The sequence below is a fragment of the Patella vulgata genome, chromosome 2, assembly GCF_932274485.2.
Source record: "Patella vulgata chromosome 2, xgPatVulg1.2, whole genome shotgun sequence".
Classification (NCBI taxonomy): domain Eukaryota; kingdom Metazoa; phylum Mollusca; class Gastropoda; family Patellidae; genus Patella; species Patella vulgata.
In genome coordinates this window covers 59,973,914-59,998,849 of record NC_065880.2, presented here as the reverse complement: position 1 = coordinate 59,998,849, position 24,936 = coordinate 59,973,914, and the positions used below count along the sequence as shown (strand labels likewise).

The 24,936-nt window shown below is 34.4% G+C and overlaps 1 protein-coding gene across 1 annotated transcript in view; it reads right to left on the bottom strand.

The window, feature by feature from the left end:
- Window positions 1-24,936, bottom strand: part of LOC126811202 (uncharacterized) — a 240,449-nt gene that overhangs the window by 102,901 nt on the left and 112,612 nt on the right. The window contains exon 2 of the mRNA XM_050536772.2: window positions 7,679-7,785. Coding sequence (XP_050392729.1) covers window positions 7,679-7,774 — 96 coding nt within the window. The 5' untranslated portion in view covers window positions 7,775-7,785. The remainder of the gene's footprint in view (window positions 1-7,678; window positions 7,786-24,936) is intronic.

Below are 24,936 nucleotides of genomic sequence, written 5' to 3'. Positions count from 1 at the left end.
ATCACATGGTGAAACTTTTATGTAAATCGAATAATAATTGCCACTTTTAAAGACCAAAAACCTTGAAAAGTGACTTGTAGAAAATCGCCAATTTCTCTGCAACCGTACAAGTCAGAAACCATTTTCTGGTATCTGTATGATCGTATGGGTTCAATCTATTTGCTGATTGGAATCAATTATCATAATTTTAAAACATTACAAATAAGACTCATTTGAATAAAATATCTGTTTTGAAGGCTAAAAATACAGTTTTTGCCAAAATGACGTTACTTCCGGTGATAATGAAAATCTTAAATTACTTGTATGAAATCGTAAATGGCATTAGGTATCACACAGTGAAATTTTATGAAAATCGAATAATAATTGACACTTTTGTGGACAAAAATCCTTGAAAAGTGACCTGTTGAAAATTGCCTATTTCTCCGCAACTGAACAAGTTAAAAACCATTTTGTGATATCTATATGATCGTATGGGTTCATTCTTTTAGTTGATTAGAATCAAATATCAAAATCTTAAACAAACACTAAATACGACTCATTTGAATAAATTATTTGTTTCGAAGGCTATAAATACAGTTTTTGCCCAAATTTCGTCATTTCCGGTGACATTGAAAATGTTAAATTGAGTTGAATTAGTCACAATTGATATTATGTATCAAATGGTGTCACTTTTATGAAAATCCAATAATAATTGACTCTTTTACAGGCACAATAGCGTAAAGAGTGACTCATGCAAAATTGACCATTTCTCGGCAACTGCGCATATTACAAATGAATTGTCACATACATTCTCTCCGTATAGATTATTGCTACGAGTTTATGAAAGTTACGAAGTAATATTTTAAAATATGAAAACGCTGGATGGGTTGTAAATAGCTTAATTTTAGTTTTTGGTAAAATTACGTCACTTCCGGTGCCGACAGATAACTATATCGGTAACAAAAAAAATGGGAAATGAGAGAACAGGGTATATGAACTTTGTTTTATACAAATCGAACAATAAATAATTAATCTAGGACTGAAAAAACTAATTAGCCAATGGCGGCCAAGGAATATTACTGAGACAAATTTTTTTAGATTTTTGCTCAAGTCAGATGACTCGTTAATTTTGTGTAAAACACAACTAAAAAATATTCATAAAAAAGTTTTTTGTAAAAATTTAAATTTTCGAAATTTGGCGCCTAATATCTGAGAAGATTTGCCGAAAATCAAAAATCAAAAGTAGCATAGCTATGTGCCCTGTGTCCGGCTATGCCAAAATGTATCGAAAGTTAAAATCCAATGATTATTGTTAAAATTACTGCGATATTTCTAAAAACGATAGCTTCGGTGATTTCGGACATTTCGCATTGTCGCAAAACGTTCAAAATAGCTTTATCCTCTAAGTCACACCTTCTTTTCCAGTAAAACCGAAGAAATCGTAACGATCCGACAAGAAGTTGCTGAGATCTAATCAAAAATAATTTGGTATAATAATAATAATAATAATAACTAGACCTGCAAGCAGAACTGAACCGGCTTTCAGTAACAGACAGGAAGTGTGTCATACAATAGCCCATTTATCGAGCTACCAAACGATGCTTTAGATGTTTTGATCCGGTCACACCCAACGGTGAAATTCCGATTGTTGCAAGAGTACCGATTTTTTTACTGTCTTTTTTTTTTTTAAAAAAAATATCGAATATTTTTGTGACTACTTCCTATTTAAGGATCATTATCGGGACAGATTTTACAAGTGGTATGGGAACTTAACTTCCTGTACCAGAAGTTTCAGAAAGATCCATTGGACAGTTTTACCTCCCTTATACCATTAGAAGCAGATTTACAGATATAACGATTTTTCGGCCTTTTTCAAAGATTGTGGCCCTTTTGGACCATTTATACAATATTGAGGCTTTTAAATTTGGATTTACACCATAGACCACTGTTAGGACTCTAAGTAACATAGGTTTTAGAAAGGAAATAAGAGAAGTTTTCGAAATAAAAGCGTTTGAATAGGCTCCAAAAAGGAAAATAATAGATTTTCAGCGTTCCATTATATATTGCCTAACCCTCGAATTTTTACTATTTAGGTGTCATACGATCGTCCATTGTTCGGGCTCTCCAATGACTCTTTAGTTGTTTTGATTCGGTGAAATATTACGTAGTAATAACTCTTTTCGCAAATCACCATTTTTTTCCCTTTTTATGTTTTTTTCTTCTCAATATATCGGATATTTTTTTCGACTACTTCCGGTTTTTGGAAAATTGTCGGGATAGTTTTAACAAGTTATTTGGTTACCTATCCTTCTGTACAAGAAGTTTCAGAAAAATCCATTTAGCTGTTTTCCAAAGAAAGAAAAATAGAAGAGCATTTTCAGTAATTTAAGGATTTTTCAACTGAGGCTCTTTTTGGACCAATTATATTATTTCAATGCTTTTATTTTTGGACTCACGCCATAGTCCAACGATAGGACTCTAAGTAAAAGAAGTTTAAGAAAAATCGTAGTTTTCGTTTTCGAGAAAATGGCGTCTCAAAATGCTCCAAAACGGAAAATACTAGATTTTCGGCGTACCATAAATTATTTTCTAGTCATCTAAATCGTATCATTCAGATGTCATATGATAGTCCATTCATGGGGCTATCCAGCGATACTTTCGGTCTTTTGGCCTGCTAACATCTGATGGAGAAATCAAGTTTTTCGCAAGAGCGCTATTTTTTAAAATCTTTTTTCTTCATTTTTTAACGAATCATTTCATTGGCTTATCCATGGAGCTATCCAACGACACTTTGGTCCGCTAATATCTGACGGAGAAATCAAGTTTTCGCAAAAGCGCCATATGTTTAAACCTTTTTAAACATGTTTTGAATACTTCCGGTGTGGAGATTACTGTCGTGGTAGTTTTAATAACCGGTTTGGGCACTTAAATAACCGTAGGGCCATGTTATGGTTTATTACATTATCTGATCAGACAAAAATGCACCTGAGAAATACTATGTTCAAAGGTGCCAAAAATGTCAAAATATCGAAAATCAAATTTCAATAACTCAATACATATTATACATCTTTAAAATCGTAATTACATCAGCTATCTGAATATGTAACTTTTTTTTGATACGACAATGATCGTAAAACCGGAAGTAGTCGAAAAAATGTCCGATATTTTGAAAAAAAATTTTTTTTTACGAAAACCTTTTTAATTTTTTTTTACGAAAACCTTTTTTATTTATGAATATTTTTTTATGGTATTTTACACAGGGTTAAAATACCATCAAAAAATATTCATAAATAAAAAAGGTTTTCGTAAAAAAAAATTAAAAAGGTTTTCGTAAAAAAATTTTTTTTTTCAAAATATCGGACATTTTTTCGACTACTTCCGGTTTTACGATCATTGTCGTGATAGCTTTATGAAGTTCTTTGGATACTTAACTTTCTGTACCAGAAGTGTCAGAAACATCCAATGAGTAGTTTTGGAAAAAAAAAGATAAATCAAAGAGCGTTTCCAAAAATTTAACGATTTTTCAATTTTTTTCAAAGTTTGAGGCCATTTTTGGACCACCTATATTATTTCAATGCTTTTCATTTTGGATTCACTATATAGACAACCGATAGGACTTTGAGTAAGAAAAGTTTAAGAAAAATCGTAGGCGTCGTGTTGGAGAAAATGGCGTCTCAGAATGTTAAAAAATCGGAAAATACTAGATTTTTCTTCATACAATAATTTATTTCCTTACCATCAAAATCGTATTATTTAGATACCATATGATGGTCCATTAATAGGGCTATCCAACGACACTTTAGTTCTTTTGGTCCGCTATTACCTAAGGGAGAAATCAATTTTTTCGCAAGTGCGACAATGTTTTTAACCTTTTTTTTTTCATTTTTTGAATACTTCCGGTATGGTTATTATTGTCGGAATAGTTTTAATAGCCGGTTTGGGCACTAAAATAGCCACAGGGCTCTGTAATGATATATTACATTATCTGATCAGATAAAATTCCCCTGAGAAATCCTATGTTCAAAAGTGCCAACAATGCAAAAAAATTAAAATATCGAAAATTAAATTTCAATAACTACATACATATTATATATCGTTAGAATCGTAATTAGGTTAGCTATAAGAATATTCAACCTTTTTTTGAAAATCTCTTAAAATAAAAAAATAGTAGAGCATTTTCCAAAATTTCACGATTTTTCGACTTTTTTTCGATTTTCAGTCCGTTATTTCACCTATTCCAGATATTTCAAAGTCGTAATGGAATGCTTCGTACACAAGACTACCACAAGGTCTCTCGATAGAGAAAGTTTCATAAAAATCGCTGGCGTAGTTTTTGAGATACAGGCGTCCAAAAATGCTAAAAATCAGAAAATACTTGATTTTCAGCGTGCCATATTTTGCTGCCTGATCATAGTATCCGCAGGAATTGGGTATCATTCAGTGGTCCAATCACCGCCCGACTAAATGATACCTTAATTTGTTTAATCCGTTGATATCGTACGGAGAAATCGTGTTTTTACCCAAAACACCAATTTTTCACGTTTTTTTTCAAAATATCGCATATTATTTCGACTACTTCCGGTTTAAGGATTCTTGTCGAAATTGCTTTATAAGTTGGTATTGGACGATAACTTCATGTTCCAGAAGTTTCAGAAACGTCAATTCTGCCATAAAACGAAACCCGAGCTCACAAAATGGGAAGAAAATTCGAAAATAATCGAAAAATAAAGGGCGATAACTCTGAATAAAACTTATATTACTGGAATCGGATGGACTTCAGGTATCCAAAAATGTAAGTCAAATTTGAAAATTTTGAAAAATAACAAAAATTGTCTCGTAAACAACATGTTTTCAATTTTCGAACGATAAAAGTCATAGACGAATGTTCGAAATTGAAAAATGTGAGATAGCCATTGTCTCAGAAAAGATTCAGGGATTCCAAAAATGTAATTTGCTTGAAAATGGATAAAGAATTGACGAAACTATGGCCTATTTTCAATTTTTAGACAACGTACAAAGTTCGGTCACTTCCGGTATGCGCAGAAATTTCAAAAATATTTTATCAAGTAGCCACCACATGGTTTCCCGATAGAAAATCTAATTCCAGATCGATATCTGTTTTCGATCATGGAGATCTAGGCTCCCGCGGTAAATAATAATAATAACTAGAACTGCGAAGCAGTAATGACGGGTTTCACCGGTGCCACGTTACCCTTGAACTTATGTCACTTCCGGTACCAATGAAACCGTTAAACAGGTTTCCACATAAGCATTGCACACATGAAATAAAATGGACGCAGAAACAACCAAATCCAGCAATCAATTCATTTGCTACATGTCAGTGATCCTGTCAAAATTACATTACTTCCGGTGATAATGAAAATGTTAAATTGGTTTATGAAATCAGAAATAGCATCATCACATGGTGAAAATTTTATGTAAATCCTATAATAATTGCCACTTTTATAGACCAAAAACCTTGAAAAATGACTTGTAGAAAATCGCCTATTTCTCTGCAACCATACTAGTTATAAACCATTTTGAGGTATCTGTATGATCGAATGAGTTCATTCTATTTGTTGATTGGAATCAAATATCATAATTTTAAAAACATTACAAATCTGATTCATTTGAATAAAATATCTGTTTTGAAGGCTAAAAATACAGTTTTTGCCAAAATGACGTTACTTCCGGTGATAATGAAAATCTTAAATTACTTGTATGTATGGCAAAATGTATCACACAGTGAAAATTTCATGAAAATCGAATAATAATTGACACTCTTATTGACAAAAAACCTTAAAAAGTGACCTGTTGAAAATAGCTTATTTCTCCGCAACTGAACAAGTTAGAAACCATTTTGTGATATCTATATGATCGTAAGGGTTCATTGTATTAGTTGATTTGAATCAAATATCAAAATTTTAAACAAATAACAAATATGACTCATTTGAATAAATACAATTTTTGCCCAAATTACGTCATTTCCGGTGATATTGAAAATGTTAAATTGGTTTGACCTAGTTAAAATTGACATTACACATCAAATGGTGTCACTTTTATGAAAATCGAATAATAATTGACTCTTTTACAGGCAAACTAGCGTAAAAAGTGACTCATGCAAAATTGCCCATTTCTCGGCAACTGCGCATATTACAAATTAATTTTCACATACATTCTCTCCGTATAGATTATTGCTACGAGTTTATGAAAGTTACGAAGTAATATTTAAAAATATGAAAACGCTGGATGGGTTGTAAATAGCTTAATTTTACACCTTTTTTTCACCTTTTAATCGAAATAGCCCGAAAACGGAATCGAAATTAAAAAAACTGGTCCCAGATTTGAAAAAAATAATATTTGCTTTCGAAAAATGGTACCTAACTGTCAAAATTGTAGTTTTTTGTCAATTTACGCCACTTCCGGTGCCGACAGATAACACTATTGGTAACAAAAAAAATGACAATTGAGACAACGGAGCATATGAACTTTGTTTTATACAAATCGAACAATAAATAATTAATCTAGGACTGAAAAACTGAATTAGCCAATGGGGGCCAAGGAAAATTACCGAGACAAAAAATTTTCACATTTTTGCCCAAGTCAGAGGACTCGTTATATTTGTGTAAAACACGACTAAAAATGGGGGCCAAGGAAAATTACCGAGACAAAAAATTTTCACATTTTTGCCCAAGTCAGAGGACTCGTTATATTTGTGTAAAACACGACTAAAAAATATTCATAAATAAAAAAGTTTTTTGTAAAAATTTAAATTTTCTAAATTTAGCGCCTAATATCTGCGAAGATTTGCCGAAAATCAAAAATCAAAAGTAGCGTAGCTATGTGCCCCGTCTCCGGCTATGCCAAAATGCATCGAAAGTTAAAATCCAATGATTATTGTTAAAATTACTGCAATATTTCTAAAAACGATAGCTTCGGTGATTTCGGACATTTCGCATTGTCGCAGAACGTTCAAAATAGCTTTAACCTCTAAGTCACACCCACTTTTCCGATAAAACCGAAGAAATCGTAACGATCCGACAATCAGTTGCTGAGATCTACTCAAAACAAAAGAATAATAATAGACGAAAGTCTGAAAGCCTAATAATAAGAAGAAGAATAATAATCTTAACAAAAACAATAGTGTTTCACACAAGCTACGCAGTGTGAAACCCTAATAATTTTAACAAAAACAATAGTGTTTCACACAAGCCACGCAGTGTGAAACCCTAATAATATTAATCTTAGTAATAACAATAGTCTTTCACCGAAGGTGAAAGCCTAATAATAATATTAATCTTAGTAATAACAATAGCCTTTCACCGAAGGTGAAAGCCTAATAATATTAATCTTAGTAATAACAATAGCCTTTCAATGGTGAAAGCCTAATAATAATTTTAGTAATCTCAATAGGCTTTCAGCCTAATAATCCATGAAGTTATGGTCCGATACATGCCAATATCGAAAGGAACCAAGATCCTTGGGAGATAGCCACATATGTTAACTTTCGTCAAAATCGGATAAAAATTGTGACCTGTAGAGTGTCCACAAACAACTTGTTGACGGACAGGCAGACACACGGACGGACGGACAGGGGCGACGACTAACAGGGTGACGGCATAGTACGGCCACAACTCTTGCGAATATCGATGGGATCCGGCAGTCCAGACTTTCATTAGTGCTGGCTATATTAGTATACCTGTAATAATTCCTGAGCTAATTTGAATTCCCCTTCTGTTAAACCTTCTTCACCTTCATCAACTAACATTGATGCTCCAGCCATTTCTTTATTCATTATATTTTTCACTAAAAATAAAAAAAAACCAAAAAAAACTAGACTCGTCAAGATGACAACTTTGATCGTTTTTATACCACATTATCCCACACTTAAACATTGAATACGATATTTAGTAAAGTAATGTGCACATCGTAAAATTGAAAAAAAAACCAAGCGGTTGCCATGCAAGATATGCCAATATTTTGTAATGGATGGACACAGAACAGGGAAAATCCATAGGACTCATCATCTCATTGTTTCAATGCTTCACATCAAGTGAGAAATCAATATGTTACAAAGTGTAGCCTCTATGACCATCATGAGGTTTTCGGAAAGGGGGATAACTTGGGGGAGGGAGGGAATCTAAAAACTTAACACATATTTAGCATTTTGCATAACTCTAGCATGGAAGGTCTGGTCCACACCAAAATCATTCATGATCTTTTGATTCTGAACTACTACCGACTGTGGAAAACCGCACTTAAATTGGATAAAAAATAAGTGTCTTCTTTGATGTCCAAAATTTATAGATTTTTGTCTATGATACGTCAACCCGAACTTTGGAGAAAATTTTGTGTTCTTAGTCCACAGTCTTTTAACTTCAGCCATGTTTTGCTAATCAAAGAAGACTAAGCTTATGCAGTGACAATCCTTTTAGTGAAAAATTTTGTATCAACAAGACATTTTTTTATTATTTCTTTTCCTTGCATTTAAGAAGACTTCAGTAATCCCTCTCGTAATCAAAATATCAAAATTCATTTGGCTATGGAATTGTTGTATTTCTTAAGTTGCTAATATCATTAGAAATGTGTGAATCTGCTGATGAATGATTTTGTGGTGTGATTCTGATTATTCATTTTATTTCACGATTTCAATCTGGTCAATTGTCACAAAATATTGCCAATTTATCTGATAATTTGTTATAAAAATAAATATCACAAACAAATATTACAATGAACCCCTCCCACGTGTATGACGCTATTGCGTGTCACATGTGCAGCTCAGTGGTTCTGTTGGGACGATAAGTTCTTCATCTGTGAACATACTCTCAAAGCATATCAAGTGTCCATGACTATTTATCATATCACAACCGGCATAGATATTTGCATTTCAATACCCCTTACTTTTTAAAGGGTATATGTTTCAATTATTTGTACTCCAAACAATCTAACTACTGTTTTCAATTTCTGAAATTTGTCAATACTTTTATGAATTGTGCATCTAGAGCGAATGAAAGAAGGTTACGGTCGTAACGTGAAACATTTTTTTTTACATTTTGGTTTCTATTTCTATATATCATGGCTAATCGTCGCAACAATAATTTCGCAGTCGTCAGGATTTAAAAACACAATTTCTAGAAAGATTTTCTGAAAATAAAACTCCTTATGGGTTGCATCAGGATTTCCAATCTTTCAAATATGATCGTCTTCAGCTCCTGCTGAGAACCTTGAAGCATTAAAAACATTTTGAAATCAACTGGAAGTCAGTCGCGCACAACTCAAGCATGAGTTCATTTCAGTTCTCCCCACAAATTGTCAGCAGGCTATGGCGATGACCACTTCTGAAAACACTTCACTAGCTGATATACAAGCTAAGGTTCAATGTCATTTTGATGTTTACAGTAAGACTTCAGCTGTAACATCTAAAGAGGTCTCCTTCGCTACCTGTAATCTTTCTTCTATTCGTGAAGACCTAGATGTCTTGAAGCTGCAGTTCGCATCTAATGAAAGATCTAACCGCCGATCTACAAGCCAACATATCAGACAGAATTCTCGAGGTAGTTCAAACTCACACAGTCCACACAATTCTCATAATAGATATGACAGTCCACACAGATCTCTTTATTTACATAGATCACGCCAAGATCGTTCTTCACCTAAGCATTCAATACACCCTCATAAAGTACGAAACAAAAAACCTGATGTGTTATGTAAAATCCTTTTTACGGATAAACATATACAAGACATTGGATTGAATAGAATCTTTAGAGACCGATCAGTAATTAAATCTATACCAGATACTATTCCTAAAATTTCACCCACAGTCGTATACAAATTTTTACCTCTAATCCGTAATAAAATATCTAACTACCATGAAACTATTGAAAACCTTAACGCACAAGAATTTATTGACAATTACGATAATACAACATGTCTATGCGCCAACTCTCCTTTTAAAGATGAGTTTCATGACCATATACTGACAGGGAACTTCGATATTGTTGAAAATAAAAATCTTAAAAACCTTTTCTGCTTTGGACCACAATTTCGAGAACAACCCAGTAAAACTAATTTCAGAAAGTTACATAATAATCTTAAATCTCAAATCAGAAAATGTATAGTAGCCTGGTCTGATAGATTTCGTGCACCTCTAGAATCTTTTGGAGAATGGAAAAACAACAATAATAACAAAAATAACAATACATCTGCAGTTGAATGTCTTACTACTCTTCAAGAAAGATTTGTTTTAACGCCTGTCGACAAGGATAGCAACAATATTACCTTTACCTGTAAAAAGTACTATCTTAGAAGAAATATTCTTACTGAAGTTGGAATTTTGCCCAATACTAAAAATGACACTTATAAATGCATTACGGATTTAACTAAACTAGACATTTTATATAATCAATACACTTTCAACAGGAGTAATGGTATTAGAGACAATGTTAAAATAGATGCACTACCTTACATTTATTCTATACCTAAATTCCATAAAAAAAAACCCAGTAACATTCAGGTACATAATACCCCCCAGTAACTGCCAAACAAAACCATTGGCTAAAACAATTACCAAAGGGCTTAAACTATGCCAAACCCAACATGCCATTTAATGCAGAACACTTCGCAGTTATACTGGCATTAATAGTTTTTTCATAATTGATAAAAATAAACCCATCATAGAAACTTTAGACAAAATCAATAAAAAACTTTAAAATGCAAAAACAATAGACACTTTTGATTTTTCTACTTTGTGTACTATGCTTCAACATTCAAATCTTAACGATAATTTGGATTGGTTTGTGGATAAAGCTTTTAATGGAGCTTTCGGGAAAGGCAGAAACTTGATAGGCATTTACTCAGAAGGTGCTAAATGCATTATAAAACGTCGCAATGCCGACACTATAGTTTTTGATCAAGAAAATACAGCAGACTATTGGTTTACCAATGGGAACTGGCCCCGCCCCATTTATGGCATACGCACATTTATATAAAAATGAATTCTGCTTTCAGGATCATAAACGAACAACTGATTAGAAAGTAGCTAAAAGTCTAAACTATACCTTTCGATACATTGATGACCTAACACCTATCAATGATAAAGGTACTTTCAACAAATATAAAAGTGAAATTTATCCCCCGGAACTTATATATTAAATAAAGAAAATTGTGGCACTATAAATGCATCTGTTGACCTGGATATAAAAATAATTAACAACAAATTTAATGTTGGTATTTTCGACAAAACGGACACATTCGGCTTTGAAGTAGTAAAATACACGTCAATTTAACAGTAACATACCAGATACTACGCTATATAGTGTTTTCTATTCACAAGCATTACGATTTTTGACCATATGTAACGATAAAGAACTATTTCGTTCCAGAATAAAATCTCTTTATTTTAAGTGCACTGCCAAAGGCGGTACACAATTACTCATTTTAAAATAAATTTCGAAACTTCCATTTCTTCAACATACCAAGTTTGACATTTCTTATAAGTATATTAGTATTACCGACTACATATTGGATGATGATCCAATTTAATATTTATTTTATATTTTCTGTAGTTTCCTAATCCTATCTTGATTATCGCCCATTTTATGCCTTTTATAAATACACGTTTATGGTACGATTTCTTCAGCATAATTTAGTTCAATTACATAGCTGAATAATTCCGATAAGTTCCTAAATCGATAGCTTATTAACCCTTTGGCGTTATCTTATCTGGATAATCGCCAATTTTATTGTGGTGTTTATTACATTTCTTAAACTTTGACGTCATTGGCAACCTACCGCCTTTACATCACGTCATTCAGTCATCAGACGGCTGTCTTTCGAGACGGTTTACATTTTCTCTTCTTTGTATTCAGTATTGTTTGTCTTTTACTCTGTTTTTGTGTTAAATGGAACATATGCCCTAACTATAATCAATATACCTCGATTCCATTGAATACTTAAAATGTTTCTCACTTAACTTAGTTTTTAGACTATAGATAATGTTTTACTTCAATATGTTTACATGCGTATTTCTTGTAACATATAGCAGATCTTGACTCATGCTGGCATTACACAATGGTGTCTCTGGGTTATAATCCTATTGTTTTCAAATTTGAGTGAAGTCTGTATCACTACAGGCCCGGGACTGAACATCACAGCCCCCGGATCCATTCACTTAATTTAATATATTCGTTTGTTTGATTTCTGCTTATTGTGTCTTGTCCATAGATTTGTTTTTGTGTAAATTATGTGTGGTGCAGTCCTCTTGCACTTACTAGATCGTTGTTGATAGTTCGCAACAAGATTCCCACCCCCCTAGTAGATACCAGGATTCCAATAGGGTCAGAATCCGACATATTATCATAATTAAAGGAGCTAAATCGCTAATATTTGGGACCTAGAAATTGACACAAATGGGTCACAACGTATATAATAATGTAATATGAATGTACATAAACTGGTTTAGATTCAATCGTTTCTGTTTTTATTGTAATTTCTAATCAGTAGTGTTCGACGAAATACGCCAGAAATATCAATCGAATGACAATCTCTAGCGTCTGGTTATTCCAGTCTACACCGAAAGTATTTATTAGGCATGTTCTCCAGATACGAATAGGGCGTCACCGTTTGACATGACTTGTCTAGCCTTGGTCTTCGAGTCCGTTGTTACAAATGGCCCAGAAACGCATTATGGTACACGATTCGTCTACCAATGGTAAAATGTTTATTTTGTATTAAATATTGGATATCAGAAGCTCATCTTTTCCCAGTAAGATCACAACATCAATGTTGATTTAAATTGACAAATAATTCGTGTTTTCAATGTCGAAGACTTTAGATGATACTGAGTTAGAGACTTAGCTACTTTAACAAAACGCACATTATAATCGTTCTTCAGGAACAATCTTTTGTGAATATTGTCTCGAGCCTAAACATATCTGGCAAGCATGCTATATTCGTGAAAAGCATCTCGCTACTAAACGTCAACGGGATTTTTAACTGAGGAAATCTGTTCTACTGCTCGGAATGAATTCCCTAATCACCCAAAACAGACCAAACAAACCCCGACTTCTTCCCAAAATCTTACTGATGTAAATCTATTCAACTCACAACGAGAAATTATTGTCAAGGTCAATTTTCTGATGGTCAAAATGCGCTCTTATTAGTTGATAGTGGTGTGTCAAGGTCAATCATTTCATCTTTAATAATTAAATCTTCGTCTTCGTCTTATCTGAGTGGCCTGCCTGTTCACAGCCTGTCACAACCAGTTAAATTTCGAATAGGTTATGGTAATGTTGTCCTATGTAACCATACTATTAAGTTTGGTGTTACAATTCAGAATGCAAGGTTTACACTTGAAGCCTATGTCGCGCCAGAATTAATTTTAAGATTATTATTTTTTTCCACTTGAGCATATCTCGGAAACTACTTGTCGGATCGATTCGATGTCTTGGGTTTTACTAGAAAAGTGGGTGTGACTTAGCGTTTAAAGCTATTTCGAACTTTCTGCGACAATGCGAAATGTCCGAAATACCGAAGTTGTCGTCTTTTTTAAATATTGCTGTAATATTAACAATCATCGGATTTTAACATATACTCTTCAAAAAAAGTAGGGGATATTGAAATGCAAATATCTATGCAGGTTGTGATATGATAATTAATAGTCATGGACACTCGACATGCTTTGAGAGTATGTTCACAGATGAAGAACTTATCGGAACTACAGAACCACTGAGCTGCAAGTGCGACACGCAATAGCGCCATACACGTGGGAGAGGTTCATTGTCAAATTTGACACTTCAAGGAAGGGTTGATGAAAACTGCCGCGTGCTGGTTTATCCTATCCATGTTTGCTTTCCTATCGGCTCTTGCATAAGATTTACTGTTTAGCGTATCTTTGCTTTAGTGTGTTACGTTTAATTTGCAATGAGACGTCTTCAACATGATGAACGTCTACGTGCTATTGGCATGCTTCAAATGGGTTCTACACGGCGAGCAGTAGCCAACATGCTTAATGTGTCAGTCTGTGAACAGCAGACTGTGGAACCGGTACCAACAAACACACAATGTTGATGAAAGACCTCGTTCAGGTCGCCCTAGAGCCACTACACAAGCCAAGGATCGATACATTCGTACACGGTCAATCAGCTTTCCGAAAACTTGTACCAAGCTACAGGGATTCGAGTACACACCAAACTATTTGGAATGGGCTACATGCAGCCCATTTGTATGCGCGACGACCGCCCGTGGTGCCTCCATTAACTCGCCAGCACATGGCAAACAGGCGTCAATGGTGTAGGCGGCGTAGAAATTGGGGTAATCGTCGATGGGCGCGTGTAATGTTCTCAGATGAGTCCAGAATTACTCTGGTTTACACCGATAGGCGTGCTCGCGTTTGGAGGCGTGTAAATGAGCGTCATGCTAACGTTAACGTCAGGCAGCATGAAATGAAATGAAATGTGGTTTTATGGCACGTCAGCTCCAACCGGGCTATATTGCCACAAACATATGGTGAATATTACGAGACAGGCTAAATTATATCACAGAAAAACATTATATGCATAAATAAAAACAATATCACAGTGTAGCGTCCAATTCTTTACTACAGATATATATATTGTTTATTCATCATTGAACATTTTACATCGCCAAATAATTAACAACAATACAGCCTGCATTATCATTTAAACGTGGTTGCCTCACTCTGGTTTCAGGCTTGACACTAAAAGACTGAATTCTAAAGCGCCATGCTCTCCCCCCCCCCCACCGGAAATGACCAAAATCAACAACCGAACCCAGGGAAATAACTCCACTCCTACAAGCGTCGCTTGACAACGGAATGACACTACCAAATATATCTAACAAAATATAAAATTATTTTAGAATCATCATCACCGGCCCCGTTAAATGTGCAGCAGAACATTTAAAACAAATCAAACATAAAATGATTCTAAACATAGAATGATTCGGTCAAAATGAAATCAAACAATTTATGCAATAAAGAACAAATGTATATGTCCAAAACTGTTCTAATTATACTGTTGTAAGAATTCACAAATGACTGACATTATAGCACATTCACCCTTTACCACACTTCACAAACACATGGGTGATATTATTATATTATACTGATCCTCGCTGAACATCATCGATTAAAGGCGCACTTTCAAGATATACACATTTATTAATTGGCCTTTTTAGCACTGAGGTTTTAGTTTAAACTTTCACAACGCGAACACAACCGTCTTGTTCATACGGATAAACTTCGAGAATACGACCTAAAGGCCACAAATATCTTGGTAATTCGTGATCTACAACCAAAATAATGTGACCAACGCGAAAGTTTCTTTGTTTGTTGTTCCACTTTTGACGCTCTTGTAGTAAGGGTAAATACTCCCGAGTCCATCTGCGCCAAACAAATCTGATAAATACTGGACATGTCGCCACCGACGACGCGAATAACAGTCCTCTTTCTTAAATTTACCCGGTGGTAACTCTGGCCCCGTTTTCAAAAGTAATAGGTGTTGTGGTGTCAGCGCATTCAAATCGTTAACGTCATTCGAGATTGTCTCATCATCCATAGTTTGATCTTTAGTGAGAGCGCTTAATACGTTTCGAACAGTCCGGATACAACGCTCCCATATACCCCCAACATGGGATCCAGCTGGAGGATTAAAGGACCACTTTATATCTTGTTGTAGTAGAAACTCGTGTATGCCTTGCTGATTCCACTCCTTAATTGCAGACTTTAATTCCTTGTTTCCACCAACGAAATTAATTCCGTTGTCGCTTCCGATTTCGACAGGACACCCTCTGCGAGTAATAAATCTCCTTAAACCATTAATGAAGGAGTCTGTATCCATCGTATGTAGAATTTCTAAATGCACAGCTCTGCAGGCAAGACACGTAAATATGTAACCCCATCGTTTCAACTCACTCCTTCCTCTCTTGACCATGAATGGACCGAAACAATCCACTCCAACCGACGAGAAAGTGGGTAAATCAGGGGTTACTCTTGATTTGGGTAAATCTGCCATCTTTTGCTTGCCAACAGGTGCTTATCTTTTACAACATGGTAGACATCTTGATATGACATTCCTGACTGCTGTGTTACCTATGACTATCCAAAAACGTCTCATAATGGCTGATAATATATACGATCTACCAGAATGTGCAGACATTTCATGATAATGACGAATAATCAGCATGCTGACATGGCTTTTCTTGGGCAAAATTATCTGATGTTTGGATTCAAACGATTCTTCAGATCAACCTTAAAATTCCATTCAGCAAAATGGTATCCAATTTAGAAATAGAAGTGCCTTTAAAGACTTTCTTCTCAATATCCCTTTCTGTTTGTAAGCTCGGAATCTCTTGAGAAAAGTGTTGTTTCTGTACATGTTTAATAAGTTCATCTGATTTTAATTCTTCAACCGATAATCTTTGACTTAAATTTAATTCATCGTTATTGCCCCTTTTCTTCTTTACAGCTTTCTGAAGATTTGACCTGTAGCGAATAATCCAGGCAGTAATTTTGTTAGTACCATACCATGATGAATATCTTTCTGTAACTTGCAATACAAAATCTTCATCTACTATAGCAGCACAGATTTTCTTTTCCTTTTTAACTTTTGGATCTTCATCTTTAATTTCTTGGCTCTTAAGATTAGGTTGCTCCATCCATCCCTTCTCTGGTCTCCCCCCAAAAAAATCCGGCCCCGACCACCAACGTGTGTTTCCCAGAAGGGCTTCTACAGTTATGCCCCTTGAGGCTTCATCGCCGGGATTTAAATGAAAGACCAGTCTGACGGATCTGACCCATCGTGGATGAGGGCAATGCGATTTGCTATGAAGGTCTTGAAACGTTTACCTTCGTTATTTATGTACTTGAGTACAGATGAACTATCTGTCCAATGGGTTGACTTATCTATTTTAACATCCAGTTCTTTAGTTATCATCTTATTAAGCCGAACTGACAGGGTCGCTGCAGATAATTCAAGTCTGGGTATTGTTATAACTTTCAGAGGAGTTACTCTTGATTTTGCAGCAATAAACGAACAGTGGATATTGCCATTGGCATCTATAAGACGAATATAGCTTACGGCTCCGTAGCCGGATTCAGAACTGGCTGAAAAGTGATGAAGTTGTACAGTTGAAACTTCACTGAATGTTACAGGTTTGATACATCTTGGTATTTGAAGGTTTGATAACTTCTGCAAGTCTTCTAACCACTTTAACCATGCAGTTACTTATTTTTCTGGTATTACATCATCCCAGTCTAGATGAATTCTACACAATTCCTGTAATATTATCTTTGCAGGCAGTATTAATGGAGAGACAAACCCTAGAGGATCGAATACTGAGGACATGATGGAGAGAATACCTCTTCTGGTTGCCGGCTTATCCTTTAAATCAACTTTGGTTTCGTAGGCGATACGAATTTATATTAGGTGGTATCAGTTGAAATAAGTATTTGGGAGTGATATGGTTTATGATTTTGTAGAATAAAATTAATTTATGTCGCCTTCTTCTCTCCTGCAGTGTAATAAATCCGGTTTCCTTATATAACACTTGGTGACTTGTGCCTTTCACAGCACCGTATATAGTTGTAAGAGTTCTAGTTAATGCGTTAGTTCGGCGGTACCCCCATCCCAAATAACGTCACAGTAGTCGAAATGAGGAAGAATATATGATGTATACATGGTTTAGAGAGATCTACGACTTAACCTATATTTTAACGAGCGAAGACAATTTACGAGTTTACTTGTTTTGGCCAAAATCTTATTTATATGAGTATCCCACTTACAGTGTGTTTGGAAAGTCAGCCCTAGGTGATTTTGCTCAGATACTTCTTTAATTGCAACATTGTCAAGATTTAGTGTCGGAAGAAATAAATTCTTTTTATTTGCTAGTGCTAGGGTTTCAGTTTTCAGCGGGTTAAAAGATACGAGCCACGTCTTAGCCCAAAGGCTTATTCTCTCTAGATCACCATTCAAGACTTCCCACATTCCATTGGGTCAGTTATTTTTATATATAAACTAGTGTCATCAGCAAATAACCTAATATTTGATTTTATACTGTTTACTATATCGTTGATGTATATAATGAAAAGAACGGAGCCCTGTGGAACACCAGCAGGGGTCGTTAATGGCCCAGAGGAGGTTCCGTTGACAATAACCTTCTGTTGTCTGTTAGACAAGTAGACTCTGAACCATTCTAACAAGTCTCCTCTGATCCCAACAACCCCGAGCTTATGGCAGAGTGCGGCATGCCAAACTCTGTCAAAAGCTTTACTGATGTCGCAGAACACCGTTCTCGTATATTGGCTTTGGTCGATGGCTTGACAGAAGAAGTGCGTAAGATCTATTAGTTGGTAAGTAGTTGAGTCTCCTTGCAAAAAAAAAACCACTTTGCAAATTAGTAATAATATTGTGATCCCTAAAGAAATTAAATACATGTTTGTAGATGAATTTTTCGAAAATTTTGATTATAATGCTCAATAAAGAAACTGGTCTGTAATTTCCGCATAGTGATGGGTCGCCTTTTTATGAATTGCTGTTACGTTTGCTGATTTCCAAATATTAGGAACGGTTTTTAGCTCAAGTGAAAGATTAAAGATGTTACATAAAGGTTTGCTAATTTCGAGGGAGATGGATTTTAGGAATTTTCCGCTGATGTTATCTGGGCCTGTAGCTTTTGAAGTATCAATAATGGAAATCATGTCTTCAACCTCTTTAGGTGTTAATTTTAGGTGAGAAAGTGAAGTTGGATTTTGTTCGAGCTCAGGAAGTTGTGCATTTGTGTAGTCAAGCTGTGATTGGTTAATAAAGTATTCGTTTAAACAATTTGCTTTGTCCTTCGGATTAAAATATGGAACCCCATTATTCATAAGCGGCGGAATATCTCCCTTTTCTGATCATTGACCCTTTACAAACGAGTTGACTATATGCCACCAATCCTTTTTGCCAAAATTTTGATTATCATTTAATTTATGGTCTAATTTTTCATAATATTCCTTTTTGCATTTTCTAATCAAGCTAATATAGTCATTCCTTATATTTCTAAATTTTTGGTTTTGCCAGTCGAGGTCCAAGTTTGGTTTTACTGCTTTCCGGTGAATTTTGTTTTTCTTTTTACTCATTTTCCGAATAGTGTTATTCATCCAAAGTTTGTCTTTTGATCTAATGGTTGCAGTTTTGTTTGGGATATGTGTTCTTGTCAAATTTATTAACTCGCTTGTGAAGGCAGCACATGTAATATCAATAGAATTTTTATCAATAGTGGAGTCCCATAAGATACTCCCAGCGTCACGTCGTAGTTGGTCAAAATCAGTCTTATAAAATTCCATATAGTACGTGTAAAGCTAATTGATTTCAGACGATGAAAATTTAACCGACAGTACACAGGGCAGTGATAACTACAGGAATTATCTAAGCAACCCGAATCAAAAATATAACCGGAACAATTCGTTAAAATTAGATCAAACAATGTATTGTTACCATTATTACCATAACTGGTTGGATCCTTGATAATTTGTTTAAAATCGAAAAGAACATTTGCCGAATGAATAAGCGTATTGGATTTTGTAAAGAGATCAATGTTAAAATCACCTCATATAAAGATATTGTTTATGTCGTCTGCTGCTGCCGATGAAAACGAATTGAAAATAGAATTGTCTAATTGAACAGTGGAATTTGGGGGTCTATAGAAAGTGCCAATTAAAAAATATTTATTATGAATATTAATTTCTACCCAAATGCCCTCTGTATTGTCGGTTTCTAAATCAGACCAGCGTTTTATTAAAAGATTGTTACGAGAATACACTGCTACTCCCCCACCCTGTCCTGTAGTCCTGTCTTTGCGAATTGGTGCATTGAAACCAGGGATAGAAAGGGTGTCCGATGATATGCTTTTGTCAAGCCATGTCCCCAGTTAACAAGATCAGATCGAAATTTTCAGAGAATTTACGGCGTAAGCTTCTTACATTCAGATGCACGAGAGATATTTGGTCCCGGATTTTCCTCGACATCTCCACTGCGTAACAAGATTGTAATAATGACATATAAAGAAATGAAGGAATGAAAATAAGGGAAGTAGAATAACGAATAATGGGAGGTTTGCTTTAGCAGATTGTGGGCTTACCATAAGTATAACATATTTACATTTGAAACAGAAACAGTGTAAATGTACAAAATGACACAAGGAAGTGTTTAGATGTACAACTGTTATTGTCATGATACCCATGGCTACACCATTGGTTCAGACCGACAGTGTTTTGGATTATGATCTGTTATGAAGCAGATTTCGAATGCATGTACGAATTTTCGTTAAGTGTAAGAAAATCCATAATTGAACATAAAACATTATTATAACGTTAAATCATAAGTATCAAAATTAAGTTAATCATGACATACTATTACGTAACAAATGTATCCAGTATATCAAATACAGTGTCCACCACAAAACACTACTATACAACAACTGTATGCGACGCAAAATTAGTCATATTTCACTAGCATGTTCCAAGTATATCTATTGTCTCAAGTATATTATCGTAAAACAGTATTCAAAACAACATATCATTATAAGACATATATCTAGGCAAGTCCAGAGTACCATAATCTCACAGCTATATTCAAAACAATAAATTAATCTGAGTAATTTATACAGGTAGGACTAGAGTACTATTATCTTAGAACTATGTTCAAAATGTTTATTAAGCTTTCATATGTATTACATATGAAAACTTATTATTTCTGTTAAGATTATTATTATTAAGCTTTCATATGTATTACATATGAAAGCTTATTGTTTCTGTTAAGATTATTATTGTTATTATATTTTTTTTGCGTTTTTCCTGCAAATCTTATATCTCAGAATCTAACCGTAGGATCTTTCTGAAACTTTGACCTACCCCCCAAGAATGGGTGGTGGCTTTGGAATGAATATATTTTCAAAACGTTTTACTCATCCGAAATCACCGAATTTTACGAACGAATGCATTTGACCTACATTGCTGTAACTGTGTGACTATTTGACCTATTTTACTATTTTTTTTTCTTTGAGTAGCCTACATTGAAACATTTACTTCAAATCCGCAAATTCGGATTTTCGAATTTCGAAAATTCGTCACTGTGATTTCGAACCGGAAGTTAAAACCAAGTTAACAACTTCTTTAATAGTTGTACGATTTTCATGAAATTTAGTATGTAAGTAGATCTTACCAATGCGACTTGAAAGATGTCATTAGAAATTTTCTAAATTATCTCCCCATGATGAAATTAAGGATCAAAGTTTTCAAAAAAAATCGACGAAATATAGGTCAGTTTGCCTTGATTTTTTTTTCTGAACTAGCTAAGACAGTACTGATGTGTACACAAAATATGGAGTTTGTCGAGCGAACCGGAAGTGCCACCATCTCAAAACGTGAAAAATCCATAAGGCTTTTGCAATATTTTACTTTCAGACATAAGAGATAAATTTTCTGAATCCTTGAAGGAAAGCCTAAAAATCTATCAGATTAGAATTTTGATTTAGGTCAACTGATAGACGCCATTTTGAATTGAAAATGAAAATTAGTAAAAAAATCCACATTTAATGGGCTTGAAAACATGCACAATTGGTCGTGGCTTAGAGAATCTGTCTCCTATCACCGAAACAAATACATTTCAGGATAGCCTGGATCATGGTCGAATGTTTGGTATTTGAATATTTCAAAAATTCGAATTTCGCCTTTGATGTTTTCCTTGCCGACAAGGTTGTTTTCGAGTTTAGCTGGTTTTGATTTCGCGCATGCGCTACGCTGGAACCAAAGGTACCATGAGTACCAAATTCGGCAAGGAACTCATCACGTTGGTAACTAGGTACCCTGAAAATTTCAAGGTGTTACCTGCATTCGTTCAAGTCGTTTTTTCTTGGTACGGCTCCTGGTCACCTGCCGTTCGTCGTTTTTTTTTCTAAGTCAATTTACGGCTTCCATAAGGGGAAAAAAGTGGAATTTCGCCACGACACCGGCACCGATTGTCCGAAAACCATGAAATTTGGACACAATACGCCCATTAACACCCCGGACTCTGTGCCTTACTCCCATTTTGATCCGATTAAAAAAAAGAGTTTTAGCCAAAAAAAAGATTTTCGGAATTTAAATTTGTTTTTAATTAATTTTGAAATTGCAAATGCAAAGGGATCTTATCACCTCTTCCGTATGTGATTAATATTAGTACTATACACATTATTCTTAAAAGACATTTTTTTAATTGACCGCAACACTAAAAACCGAAATCGCCTATTTTGACTTAAATATTATATGCATGCGATTAATTTTTATATGCCCACATTGAAATGTGGTCGTATATTGTCGTCGCCCCCGTCCGGCCGGCTCAAGTTAATATCCGATTACTTTAAATTTATACACAGTGTTTAAGGTCATGAGACAAAGAAGCCTTTTGATTTTCAGCGATTTCCGATAATTACTGTCAGAGTTATGGTCCTTGATCACTTCAAAAAATCTTGTGAACGCTCTAGAGGCTAAATTAAGTATCCGGTTGACTTTAAATTTATACACAGTGTTTAAGGTCATGAGACGAAGAATCCTATTGATTTTCAGCGATTTCCGATAATTACTGTCAGAGTTATGGCCCTTGGTCACTTTAAAAAATCTTGTGGACGCTCTAGAGGTTAAATTTTACTAATTCTTTATTCTTTTAGTACCTTGAAACATTTACTTCAAATCGCTGTGATTTCGAACCGGAAGTTGAGACCAACTTGACAAATTCTTTAATAGTTGCACGATTTTTATGAAATTTAGTATGTAAGTAGATCTTATCGATGCGACTTGAAATATGTCATTAGAAATGTTCTAAATTATCTCCCCTGGATGAAATTAAGGATCACATTTTTTAAAAAAATCGACGAAATATAGGTCAGATTGCCTTGAATTTTTTTTCTGTACTAGCTAAGAAAGTACTGATGTGTACATAAAATATGAGGTCTGCTGATTGAACCGGAAGTGCCACCATCTTCAAACGAAGAGAAAGAAACAAATCGAGTTTACTCAAAACTAGGTTATTTCAGGACTAACTTATCGTTCAATTTTCTTTCAAAGTACTGATGTATACATAAAATATGAGGTCTGCTGATTGAACCGGAAGTGCCACCATCTTCAAACGAAGAGAAAGAAACAAATCGAGTTTACTCAAAACTAGGTTATTTCAGGACTAACTTATCGTTCAATTTTTCTTTCAAAAATTTGCATCCCGTAGTCTCTTCAACAGTAGGACAAAACCGGAGGACCAGGGGAAAAACCCCAAACTTGGATCAGACAACCCTACTCCTTGTCCATACAACCAGGGAATCAAATAAATATTCTAATCTCAAGTTGGACAGAATGGACAGCATATGGCAAGGAACAATGTTCAGTCATTCAGATCGAACAAAAATTGCTGTACCTTGTACACATTACCCTGCAACATTAAGAACCCTATTGTCATCCACATAAAAAAATCATTGCAACATTCGATATAAAAACAGGCCAGAGCGCTGCTGATCAAAGTAAATTTCCCACATAGTTCACTGCATGACCCATGTCCGTTTCATTAGACTAGTTAGAAGTTGCTGAGATTCTTCGTATAACCAACAGAAGTGACTGTAAATATGAAAGCTTTCATATCTGCTTTGCAGATCTAGTTATTATAAGATCTACATCTAGGTAAGTATAAAGTACCGTTATCTTACAATTTTGTCCGAAACAATGTATATCATTATGCGATCTGTATATATGTAAATATAAAGTACTATTGCCTTACAATAATATTTAAACAGTATGTTTATTATGACATCTGTATAGATTGTTTTATCTTACAACTATGTTAAAAAGAAGATATCAAGTAACATTTTTTGAGATTTGTATCTAGGTAATATAAAGTACTGTTATCTTACAGCTATGTTCAAAGCAATATATTATTGAGGATACTTACATAAGTATTTAAAACAAATCTGAGTCTAGGTAAGTATAAAATACCGCTATCTTACAACTATGTTCAAGGTATTATTTTATTATGAGATTTGTATCTAGGTAAGCATAAAGTACCGTTATCACACAGCTATGTTCAAATCGAATATAATTCCGAAGATCTGAATCTAAGCACGTTTAAAGTGCCGTTATCTTACAATTATGTTCAAAATAATTTTTATTCTGAGATCTGTCACTGGATAAGAATATTGTACCGTAACCCTACTACAATATTCAAAACACTATTTTATTAAGAGCTGTATCAAGGTAAATAAAAGTACCGTTATCTTAAAACTATGAAGGAGACAATATATTATTATAAAGTCTGTGCTAAATTTAAACAAGCGTGATCTAACATCAACGGATCAAACCAAATACTATTATGAGTAATTTTTATAGTTAAATATAGAGTACTTTTATTTTACAGCTGTGTTCAAAACAAATATTTTTATGAGATCTGTATCTAGGTCACTATAAAGTACCGTTATCTTACAACTATGTTCAAGACAATAAATAATTTTAAACGATTCCTAGACGATATATTCTGTATTTGGAATGGACGAATTCGCAACATTGCAGATTTGCAAAAAACAATGAATGATTTAGATCTAAATATCAAATTCACAATTGAAACGAACGATCTGCAAATCGCATTCTTGGACGTTCTAGTGAAACGAAGGGGAGAACTCCTTATAACGGATATGTATTCTAAAGAAACAGATACCAAAAACTATCTTTCATATAAAACATGTCACCCACGCCACAACAAAAATAATATACCTTTTTCTTTAGCTAGAAAAATATGCACCATTGTGATAGATGAAGACCTCCGGGTTGTCAGATTAGGTGAGCTAAAAAGAAATTTATTGAAACAGGTTTACCCCGTCGAGGTAATAGAAGTTGGAATGAATAAGGCTTTGGCAATTGATATCCAAACACCCAGAGCTACTAAA